Below are 12,833 nucleotides of genomic sequence, written 5' to 3'. Positions count from 1 at the left end.
TAGGAAATTATTTAAGGGATTTCAGTTGACACTGATGCATAACTAGGAAGAGCAACTGTCAGTAAAGATGTAGAGATTCAGCAGGGTGACTAAAAAGATAGACAGTATGAACTAAGTATAATAACTGCCATTTTTATGTGGCCAAGTACACTTTGGAAAGAAAGATCAAGCTGTGTAATATACTGACAAATTTGGAATTGCAGGAAATTCATGAGTCAAGTGATTGGGGATCCTTGTAGACAATGAGTTTAAGTTTAGGGCTCAAAATGCAAAGGTGGTCAAAATAGATTATGCGGTTGTTGAATCACATACTGACAAACATGGATTGGGAAGTTATTATTCCTGTTTTGTAATGTTTTAATAAGGAAGCCACATCTTGGCTACTATGTGCAGATTTGTTCTCCTGGATTCTATGCAAATAAAGAAATAGTAGAGAGGATCCAAAAGTATGTGACAAAGATCTATGGAATACTCTATGAAGATTATTTGAAGGTCTGTTGTCTACAGAGACAAAGTCAACATGAAGGGAAAAAAAGGCCACATTATAGAAACATAAGTTATTAAAGGAGTTGTATAGGATTGACACCTAAAAAGAACAATGAAAGTGTGTAAGAGTGCTATGACCAGGTTTTTTATTTGGAGGATGATAAATGCCTGGAATGGGTTGCCAAAGTTAGCTGCGAGTTCTTCTTCAATGAATGAATTTAAAGAGAAGTAAGATAAGTACTATCAATAATGGTTTGTATAGACTTTGTGCAATGTGTCTTTAACTTAGCAGAGATGCCAGAGAAAATAATAATGGGAGGAATAAGGAAGTGAGGAATTGATTTATATGTGAAGAATGGTGGATAATCAGAATGCATTGTTTGAATATACTGTGAATGAGTAGTGTGAACCAGCTTTAAGGTTCAGTGTGATTAATATGTTGGTGGTTGAGTGAGATCTCCCATGGTGAATCTGTTTATTTAGTTTGCTAATATTAATGTGAAGAGCCTTGAAATTCTTCATAAATTAGGATAAAATAAAAATAAAAAGTTATTTTTTTTTATTTAGAGCACATAAATTGGAGATATTAAGTGGAACACTGTGGCATAATATTCATCAATAGTTTAAATGTATTATATCCAAATTATTATTATTATTATTATTCAGGCCTCCAAGGAGTCAAGACTCATCGAGGGAGGTCCTTCCTAAGACATAAAGTCTGTCAAGACTCACTGAGGGGAGGTCCCCCCCCCCCTGAGAAACACAAATTCTATCATACCACTCTTTAAACTCACTGACCGTTCTCGCTCCCACCACTCCATCAGGCAATGCATTCCACGGCTCAACCACCCTCCACACAAAGAAACCACTCCTTACCCTCCTGCTCACAGTTTCCTTTCGTAACTTCCAGGGATGGCCTCTTGTCATCACTCCTTCCCGCTGATCAACCAAGCGAAAGAACTCCCCAGTGTCAACCCTGTAACCACCTCTCAACAGTTAAAAGTCTCAATCATATCACCTCTCCTTCTTCTATCCACCAAACCCTGCAGTCCACATTCTCTCAGCCGATCCTCATAACTATCCTTGTACAGTCCTGAAACCATCTTTGTCATCCGTCTTTGTATCCTTTCCACAGTTAATTTATCCCCTTCAAATCCTGGGGACCAAATCTGAGAACAATAGTCCAAGTGTGGTCTGATCAGAGACTTATACAACAGAATGATAACCCTCTTATCTCTGCAGGTCAGTGTCCTTCTCATAATAGCAGCAATCCTCTGTGTTACCTTCACCACCTTTGCAATATGTCCCCTAAACTTCAGGTTTCTATCAATCATCAACCCCAGATCTCTTGTCTCCCCTACTTCCTCCGGTATAACTCCTCCCATAGAGTATGCAGCATCCCATCGATGTTTCCCAAACCTCAAGACCTTACATTTTGCTGCATTAAACTGACACCCCCATTCATTTGCCCATCTATCTAGCTTATTTAAATCCTCTTGCAGGGCTACCACATCTGCACTATTACTAATAATCCTTCCCAGCTTCGTATCATCTGCAAACAACTGAATATCCCCCTGCAATCCACTGGCTATGTCATTGATATAAAGGTTAAACAATATAGGTCCTAGTACTGAGCCCTGTGGGACCCCTATTGTAACCCTCTGCCTCCTGGAAACTGCTCCACCATACACAACTCTCTGATACCTATCAGACAGCCAATCTTGAATCCAGTTGACCAATCTGACATCCAGACCCATGTGCTGCAACTTAAATATCAGCTTATCATGTGGCACCCTGTCAAATGCCTTCGTCAAGTCTAAGAAAATTGCAGTATATGCCTTTCCCTCATCTAATGTTCTTGTAACTTTATTATAAAAGGCTAGCATATTGCTAAAACAAGAGCGTCCTTTCACAAATCCATGTTGATTCTCACAGATAACATTACCCTCATCTGCCCAATGCTGTACACGGTCCCTCACTACTTTCTCCAAGATCTTAACAACTACTGATGACACACAGACTGGCCTATAATTAGACACTTCCAGTCTGTTACCACCCTTATGCAATGGCACTATCTTACCTTCCTTCCATTCCCTGGGCACCTTTGTCAAAGCCAGACTTTCATTGAAAAGCCACGTTAAAGGTACTGTCAATTCCCTAGCACATTCTCTCAAAACTCGTGGCGAAATACCATCCAGTCCCACAGCTTTACTGACATCCAGAGTACTCAGTATCTGAAACACATTCTCCTCCTGTACCTCCAGACCTCGAACCAGTCCTATCCCTCTAGCATTAAAACTGACTCCTCTAGGATGAAATACTCCAATAAAGTGTTCATTGAACAATTCCACTATGTCCTCTGCATCAGTCACTCTATTCCCATTTTTATCCCACAATATCATTCTTCCACAGTCATCAGTCATTTCTCCTCCTACTGGCCACATAGCTAAAAAATTCCCTAGGATTTTCTTTGGATCTTAGGGCCAATCTCCTCTCATATTCCAGTTTCGCTTTCCTTACCACACTAGTCACTCTTCTGGCCTGTGTCTTATATTCCTCATGCATCTCTTCACCTATCTCCTTATATTTCTTCCATAGCCTCTTTTTCGCATGCAATTCCTGTTTAATATTGTTTGTCATCCACTTTACTCCAAATTGCGTCCTCTTCTTCACTCGTGGTATACAACTTACCATTGCTGATAACAAATATTCTTTCACAATTTCCCATGCACTAATGATATCCCGGCCTTCCAATTCCTCCCTCCATGAAACTTCCCGAAGTTGACGTCTAAGACTATTATAATCACCTGCTTTATAATTTCATATAAGTTCCTGTCTCTTTGATACTCTTGCACGTCTATTCATTTTCCAAGTCAAAACCATATGGTCACTCTCTCCAACAGGTGGGAGAGAGATATCATCTCAATTATTATCAACTCTTCTGATGCTATAACCAAATCCAAAACTCTTGAACCTCTTGTTCCCTCTGTTACATGTTGCCAAAGACATTTGTCCCTCAAGAATTCTAGAAATTCCATTCCGCTATTATTACATGCATCTTCCTCTCTCTAATTTATACTACTGAAGTTAAAATCTCCCATAACAATCATTCTTCTTGCACTTGCCAAACTTAGCTGTCTAAACATCTCCTGGTCCCCATCCTCTGTGCTCCTGGGTCTGTAGCAACACCCCACTAAATATCCTGTCTTGCCTACCTCTACCTCACACCATACGCTCTCAAAATCATTTGTCTCACTTCCTTCCAAATTCTCCACTCTTAGAGGACATAAGTCATCACTTATCATAAGCAGTACCCCAACACCACGCTTTCCCCTCCTATCCTGACGAAAAATGCTATACCCAGCGACTTCTATTCCTGTTGTTATATCCCCTTCTGTCAACCACGTCTCAGTGATCGCAATAATTTTTGGCCAGGCTGATGCTATCTGCGCCACCAATTCCTCTCCCTTATTCCGGATACTCCTGGCATTAGTATACAGCATATAAATGCCATTGTTTCTATACCCAGCATTATCTCTTCTGGACTCCACTGGGCTCAGTGTTACCTGACATTGTCTCCCTTCTCCCAAGTATCCATTCCCACAAGAGGCCACCCCTGCTATCATCCTCCCTGGGACACACTAACTCATTCAGAACAGCAATCTCTCCAGATGCCTATGTCCTTCCTCATTCAAATGTAAACGGTCTCTCGCATACAACTCCTCTCTTTCCTCAAACATACTCCAGGCATCCACATATACCAGTCCTCTCTTGTCACACATTCTCGCTATTATGCCATTCATTATCACCGCTCTTCTGCTCAGCTCATCATTATCATACCTAGGCAACACGCACACTATTTTTCCTCTCTCTGTCTTCTTCCGCACAGCCTCAAGTAAAAAATCTCATATCTCTTGCTGCCGACTTACATTACCACTCAAGTCATTTGTTTACCATCACAATCATCTCATCCACCCTTTGACCTCTCTTAAATGCCATAGCCACCCTTTCTATTGTTCCTCCTGGCAAACACTCCTCACGCATCCTATCTTGAACACCACGGATCATTGAGTCGCCATACATTATACCTCTTACCATTCTCTCGCTCGTATTGTTTCCATTCTCTCCTCTTCTTTCATTCCCATACCTCTCTCTTCTACTGTTTCCATTCTCTCCTCTTCTAGCACTCCCATACATCTCTCTCATTCCCTCTCTCCTACTGTTTCCATTTTCTCCACTTCTAGCACTTCCATATCCCTCTCTCATTCTGTCTCTCCTACTACTGTTTCCATCCGCTCGTCTTCTAGCATTCCCATACCTCTCTCTCATTCCATCTCTCCTACCGTTTCCATTCTCTCCTCTTCTAGCACTTCCATATCTCTCTCTCATTCCGTCTCTCCTACTGTTTCCATCCTCTCGTCTGCTAGCATTCCCATACCTCTCTCTCATTCCCTCTGTTCTACTGTTTTCATTCTCTCCTCTTCTAGCACCCCCATACCTCTCACTCATACTCCCTAAATTCTCTCTCTCTCCTACTCTGATTCGCCTTGCATTTATCTCTTCCATTCTCCTAATCTTATCTTTCATACTTCTGCTCTCATTCACAAGGCATTCCACCTCCTCTTTCAACTCATCTATCTCCCTCTGCAGGTCAGTCACTCTTAATCTAAATTCACTCTCCCAAACAAAACCATCTCCTAAACTTCCACAGTCACTCACACCTTCCACACCATCAACTATTATTTTCTCATTTTCTGCTATCATACTACTTGTCTTCCTACATTCATTCCCCGTTCCTGGAGCAACAAAGTCGGATATCGATATATCTAATGTACTTATTTCCTCCAACTGCCTGCATTTTGCGCACATACGCTCTCCACTCTCTTTAACAAGCCACATATGTAATTCACGAGACGCATACATGCCGTAAGTACCGCATGCCACAAAGTCCCTTATGATATTGCTAATAATTGAGTTCCTAAATGGCGGAGGACTTGGCGTTATGCCACTTGCGACTGCTGCTGAATCCACCATCATTCCTTACTGCCGAGTAGCGTAATCTTTAATAATTATTCAATTAATAAATAAGAGGAAAAAAAGTACAAACATCAGAACATTTAAGTACTAAATATAATTAAATAAAATGAAATATAACTAAATACAGTAACTTAGCTTCGTTTTGTCTTCCACCGTTACGTGTTCGATTCCGACGGTACCAAAATATATTATATCGCGACAGCAACTAACTTCCAAAAAACAACCACTGAAGTACACTCGTATTCAGAGAAACAATTTAGCACTCCAAAACGGGGAAAAAAGCGGACTATTCACCGATTAAAAATCACTTTCTTCTGCACAGCTCAAATTCACCGCCACGTGCTACGGCGACGCTCAAATGACACATAATTTGGTCATATAAGAATTGATTAACTAATATTTATGTATTTATCATGATAAACAAAGTTACATTAATATTTGATCCTGTATGGTAACAATTTTTTAATTTACATGTGGCCGTTACCTTCTTTTTAGTATATCAGATTAGCAAATGACACATCACCAGATAAAGTTGTCACACTGCTGAGAGACTATTGGAGAATGGCAGAACCACAAAATCCAGAATTAATTGTAGCTGTTTTTGGTGGTAATCCTTGTTTTTCACTAAATAAATATCAGAAAATGAGCTTCAGTAATGGACTTACAAATGTAAGTAGCATTTTTAATTTCTCATTTCTTGTTATTTTGAAAATATGATTTGTTTCAAAAAATTCTAAGGTTGTTCAATCAAGCTACTTAAATGGGATTTCACAAACATCCTCAATAGAAACAGTTAAATTGCATAATTTTTTGACTGCAAGAATATTTCTGAAGCAAACTTGAATAATTAAAATTTTACATTATGAAATATCTAATCTCATCTGATTGCTCTATTATCAGTTATTTCTGAACAAATAAAATTCTTTTCTTAATGTATCAGTTATTTATCTAATATATTTCATTTTGTAAATTAAAAGATACCAAGCAATTTTATAAACTTGGTTTTAATCATTTTTCCCAAATAAGCAAACAGACATGTAAGTCAAGTTTGCGCCTAAAGTATTTTCAGGTCTGAGGCAACTCGTGGTAAAGGTGGAATAAGCTCTGATCACTTTCCTTAGTATCTCCCATAATGCAAAGCACATCTCCTTGCAGACATGTATGATGCTATGCATTAAGGGAAGGGCTACTATCCAGACCAGTTTCGACCTTTATTGAGGTCTTGTCAATGGGAGCCAGACCCTGAGATGCCAAGGTTGAAGTAATGCAGAACTTATAAATTAAAAAAAAAATTTTTTTTATCTATACAAGTTGCCTCAAGGTGCTTTAACCTTATTAAATAAAAATGTCAGGATGAGAGAAAGATGTAGTATACCCAATGTAAAAAAACTTGGTTTAATCCTTTATCCAAGTATAAGCAAACAAAGTTTGTGCCTGAAGTATTTTCAGGACTAGGGCAACTCGTATAAGGAAGCTAAGACTTCACATCACTTGCCTTAGTATCCCACAATGAGGAAATGTAAATTGCAGAGTTCAGTGGATAGGTAGAAAAGAGATGATATGATAATTATTTAAGTTTCAGGGAATTTTACAAGATCAGTACAGACGGGATTCTTTGTCGAGCAGAAGGTAAAATGGGAAAATGAAAGGCCAACTGGGAAGGTGATGTGAAGAGGAAAGTAAGGAGTAGATTATTATGTGACACCTCCAGAGAATCCAAGGACTTATTGCAGGAGGGAATTCTACTCAACTTCACTAAATACATCTCACCCTCTCCACTACTACTTAATTCTCCTGCTACAACACTACTAGCATCAAAACCATCTACCACCCATCATCATCATCATCACCAACAACAGTATTTTTTGTCTCTCATTGCATGTTTTGAAGGCTGATTTGTCTGTATGTGGGATGAAAAACCCTGCTACTTCTGTATGAGATCAGCTAACTCATCTTCAATTGAAAAAGATCATATAAGGATTCCGCTTGTCATGATGAGAATTGAATTCAGATCTTTACCAATTGAAGGGCACGATATTCTGCTGTTCTTCCAGTTGTGCTATGGAGATTATTATCGTATATTTTTTAGAAGGAGAGTGGTGAGTGAGTGAAATTCAAAGCTAGAATGTGCCACAAATCATAGGTTTAAGGGTTTACCGAGTGAAATATCCAACTATAAGTCACTCCACACATTTATTTATATAATAATATAACTACTATTGGAAAAATTTGTGAATAATTATTTTGAATATTCCAATCCTTTCAAAGTATAACTACTTACTCAAATAAGTCTAGTGCCTATTGATAAAACCTCAATCAATAGTCAAAACCAGTTTGGATAGTATGATCTGGAACATTACATTTTTTTATTTCTGGCTTGGATGGCTGATTAAGAGAGCAGGTGTGCTATCCACTCAGGGAATACAAATATGAATCCTGCTGTTGGTATGAATTTTTTAGTGAGTAAGGAGATGAATTTCATTACCTTGTGTGAGACTACTGCCCCACTTACTAGAAATGTGAAGTGGCTTGAAAAAAAAATTAGGTTGCTGTTTGCTTGAAATGTAGTCAGGAAACAACCAATGATTTCTATATTATGTGAAAAAAAATAATAAAATATATAAAACATAATAAAAAAAAATTAACCAACCTCACACTACTAGTGTACTATAGTTTAACAAACTTGTGTGTGGGTGGTTTTAAACAAATAAACTGCAAAATTTGAACTTTTTGCTAGTTCACATACCTCCTTAAATTCGAGAACAAATTTAAGAAGGTATGTGAAACTCTAGGATTTTTCTTCGCCTGATTTGCCAATTTCTGCTCATACTACACTTTTGTTTTCCTTACTGAGTCATTCTCCTGGCTTGTTCTTTATACTCTTCATGTAACTGATTATTACCATTATTCATCTTGTACTGCCTCCAAGGTACATTCTTTTAGATTTCATGGTTAAACTCCTCATTCATCCATTTTACATCTACCTTATTCAGCCTTTTGGCCTTCGGAATACATTCACACATTGATGCTGTTATGTATTTCTTTGTCAGTTCCCAAGCAGCATTTATTTTCTTATGCTCAACTCCTCATTCCATGCTATAGCTCTAAGCTCTCTCCCAAGCTTGTCATAATCACCAGCTTTATTATTTCATATCTGCATATGGCTAGCCACAATCCAGGTGATCACTTCATAATCATTCTTGCCAACAGGGGGAAAGTGCGAAACTCTACTCATAATTACATCTGCTGATGAAATGATCAGATATAAAACTCTCGATCCTCGTGTGTCCTTTACATGTCCTACTTTCCTTCAAGAACTCGAGAAATTAATTTTGTTTATTCCCAAATGCTATCTCTTCATTCCAATCTATAACGCCATAATCAAAATCACCCATAACAATTACCCTTCCTTTGTTCATAATCCAAATTGTTTATACATTTCTTCATCACTGTCCTCCACATTTCCGGGCCTATAGCAACATCCAACTAAATATGTCTTCCTGTTGACCTCCACATTACATCACACTGCCTCATAACCATTGCCACTATTTCCCTCTTTCATGTCTAGCTTATGTGGACATAATTCCCCTGCTATCATCAGCAGCACCCCCCCCTCCCTTCATAGACAGAAATATATTAACGGGATATTTGATAAAATAAACAGAATATTTCGGAAATACAATCTTAATACCACCTTTAAACTTCTGCAAAATTTAAAGAACTTATTCAACTCATCAAAGGATTCACTTCCCTCTCTGGCCTACCCTGGAGTATGCCATATTCACTGCATCTGTAATTTCACCTATTTAGGTGAAACAGGATGCACAATCTTATTCCAGAAAAAGGAACATAAACATCACATTAAATTTAATAACTTTATTAAATCTGGCATTTCTGATTATGCTATGAATACTCTACATAGAATTGACTGGAAAAGCACTTATTTACATTACACCAAAATGTGTAATGAGCGTAAATTTAAGGAGGCCTGTGAAATTCTTATCAACCACTCTAATCTTAACAATAATGGTCTTAAAATCCCAAGAATAAGGATGGCATGTATTCTACCCACATAACCCTATGTTCTAAGAGTTCATTATAAATTATAACTAGGACTATAGTACTCCAGGATCTTAGTCTTAATATAACAAAACACTGATTTTAAATTATTGATTGGGTCACCACTGTTGCTGTATTAAAAAGTATAAAAGGATAATACGAATTTATTCTCTGACCATGTTATAAAAAACAGAATATAGCTTTGATGTAGAGTCCACCCCCACCCCCCCACCAATTAGAGGACAGGCCAGTAGAATAACAGTTGATAAATCATTGCTTTCGTATATTGTTTGAATTGTAATGTAGCTTGTCTCTGTATATATGAGGAGGGTCTGGAAAATTCTGATAAACGCCTAGAACAAAAATGATATTAAAACAACTGATATAACCACAAGAAAGAACATATATTAAAACCTTTTAACCCCCATGTTTCCTCAAATTGTAATATATTATATATAATATGTTATTTTTCTTTTAGGATATATAAGAATACATAAAATTAATTAATTTTTGTTCTAAGTGTTTCCAAAACACTTGGAACAAAAAAAAAAAAAGTCAGAACTTTCCAACCCCCCCCTCCCCTTGTATATACTCTAGATGATTGAACAATCAGCTGGAGTATATGACTTAATATGAAAGTCAAAACATAGGGAAATTAAAATAATTATTCTTAAGATGGTAGCAGTGTCTATAAATTAACATAATGAAGGCAAAATTTGATTTTCTTGTTCTTTGAATGAATCACATTTTCTTGAACATGATCCCTAAGTGTAAACTATGTGATTTTCACATAACAGTACTTCATCATGCAGAGCTGAATTTACATGTTTAACATTCAGAAGTGTAAATTTTCAGTGTTCTTATCTTTAGTGGCACTTGTGACACAGTGAAAGTAATTGCTAAAACATTTAGACACAAGAAATTAAGAACAGGCAAACTAGCCCCATCAACGTACATGGATCTACAGTCATAAATACTTAAGGCCAGATGACAGGGGGTTCAACTTGTCTAAAAAAGGGTGGGGAAGAAAAGGGGAACCGCATATGAATAAATAAAATAAAAGTTTTATAAACAAATATTTCAATCCGAATCCAACAGATCACTTTCAGTGCACTGACAATTCAAACAAGGATTTCAAAATGATATACACTGTGTGCTAGTTTAGAAATACTGGAGGGGGGGGGATGCATTCAAGTTTGGGGTCTGCCACCCCCTGAAGAAAAATAAGTATGCATACAAAAATGATTGTGCAATGTTGAATGCAGTTGCACAGATTTCAAATCCAAATGACTTAGTAATAGCATAGACAATTATTATGCAAAATCCCATCCAGTCCCATTGCTTTATTGACATCCAAAATTATCAGCATTTGAAACATGCTCTCTTCCTGCATTTCTAAATCTCAAACCTGTCCCATCCTCTAATATTAAAAACTACTTCTCTAGGATGAAATACCCCAATAAAGTATTCATTGAACAACATTTTGCAAGTCACTCTATTTCCATTTTTGTCTAACAGTGCCATTCTTTCATAATTATTCCTCTTCCTCCTCCTACTGGACACATAATGAAAGAATTCCTTAGAATTTTCTTTGGATCACAGCGCCAATTTTGTCTCATATTCCAGTATTGCCTTCCTTACAATACTAGTTGCTCTTCTTGCCTGAGTCTAACATTCTTCATACATCTGCTTTCCACTCCTCTTATATCTCTCTATACCCTCTTTTTCACCCACAGTTCCCATTTGATATTCTTTGTCATCCACTGTACACTAAATTGTGTACTCTTTTTTTTCTTGCCATGCTGGTAATAAATATTCCTTACCAGTTCCCAAGCATGGATGATATCTTGCCCTTCCAATTCCTTCCTCCAAAGAACTGTCTCAAGTTGATATCTAAGACTATTATAATCACCTGCCTTACAATTCCACATACATTCCTTTCACTTTGATCCTGTATGTTTATTCATCTTCCAGTCCATGCGATTAGCCTAGTGGCTTTGCGCTTCGCAACCATATGCCTAGGGAAGGAGTGTCCTGGGTTCGATTCCCATCATCGACGTGAGGAGCTTAAGGATCTTCCTCAGCCATAGCCAAGTTAGCCGGTCTTGGGCGTGGATAGCAGGCCCCCCCCCCCCTCCCCCCCAGTTTATCTGGGGTTTTTCATCCTGCAAGCAGGCAAACCAGCCCCATGAACACACGGATCTACAGCCATAAATACTTACCCCCCCCCCCCAATGAGGGGACTCAACTCGCTCCAATAGGGATGGGGGAGAAAAGGGAGGAAACTCCATATGAATAAATAAATAAATTCATCTTCCAAGTCAAAACCACAGTCACTCTCTCTCTTTCTTCAACCTGGGGAGGGAGGGGTAGAGATGCCATTTCAGTTAAATCTAAATCAGAAAATAGGCAAAATAGCCATAAATATTAATATAAATCAAATCTTCTGATGCTATGACCAAATCCAAAACTCTTGAACCTCATGTTCCTTCTGCTACATGTTGTATAAGATATTTGTCCCTCAAGAATTCTAGAAATTGCATACTGAATTACCACTAAATGCAGCTTTCTCTTCCCAATCTATGCTGCTGTAGTTAAAATCTCCCATAACAATAATTGTTTTTGAACTTGCCACACTTAACTGCCTAAACATTTCAAGCTCTTCATCCACTGTGCTCCCTGGATTATAGCAACACCCCCACTATATATCCTCTCCTGTCCACCATATACTCTCAAAACTATTAGTACCACTGCTCTCCAAATTCTCCACTATGAGAGGACTATTCCTCACTTATCCTCAACTGCATTTGTCCTTTGCATCCTGCTGAAAAATGCTACACCCTGCTACTTCTATTCCTGTCAGTTATATCATATTCTATCATATAGAATATGATAGAATATGATATATTCTATCATATTCTATCATATTGGTGGCTGTCAGTGCCACCAATTCAACTCTTTTATTCTGGTTACTCCTCTGGCATTAGTATAAAGAATCAAAAATGCATTGTCATTATTTCTGCACCTGTCATTATTCCCTCCAGACTCCACTGGATTCAGCATTCCACGATTAGTTCCACCTTCTTTCAAGTAACTATTCCCAGAAGAGGCCACCTCTGTTACCATCCACCCTGATAATTCTAGTTTCCCCTGCATCGATACGCTGATTTTTTTGGAGAGCAACAAGATGTCTACGTCCTTCCTCATTCAAAATGCACTGTGCTGCAAACAGTTCTTTTCTGTTTTCAATG

The 12,833-nt window shown here is 37.9% G+C and overlaps 1 protein-coding gene across 1 annotated transcript in view; it reads left to right on the top strand.

Annotated features, from left to right (window-relative positions):
- Positions 1-12,833, top strand: part of LOC150108776 (transient receptor potential cation channel subfamily M member 2-like) — a 685,147-nt gene that overhangs the window by 21,108 nt on the left and 651,206 nt on the right. Inside the window, exon 3 of the mRNA XM_090410077.1 lies at positions 6,019-6,192. Within this exon, the coding sequence (XP_090266203.1) occupies positions 6,085-6,192 (108 nt within the window). The 5' untranslated portion in view covers positions 6,019-6,084. The remainder of the gene's footprint in view (positions 1-6,018; positions 6,193-12,833) is intronic.

Source organism: Typopeltis vanoorti, chromosome 2 (genome assembly GCF_054136105.1).
Source record: "Typopeltis vanoorti isolate ZY-2024b chromosome 2, IOZ_Tvanoo_1.0, whole genome shotgun sequence".
Lineage (NCBI taxonomy): Eukaryota > Metazoa > Arthropoda > Arachnida > Uropygi > Thelyphonidae > Typopeltis > Typopeltis vanoorti.
The sequence above is the reverse complement of the archived record's forward strand: the minus strand, read 5'-3'. Positions and strand labels throughout refer to the sequence as shown.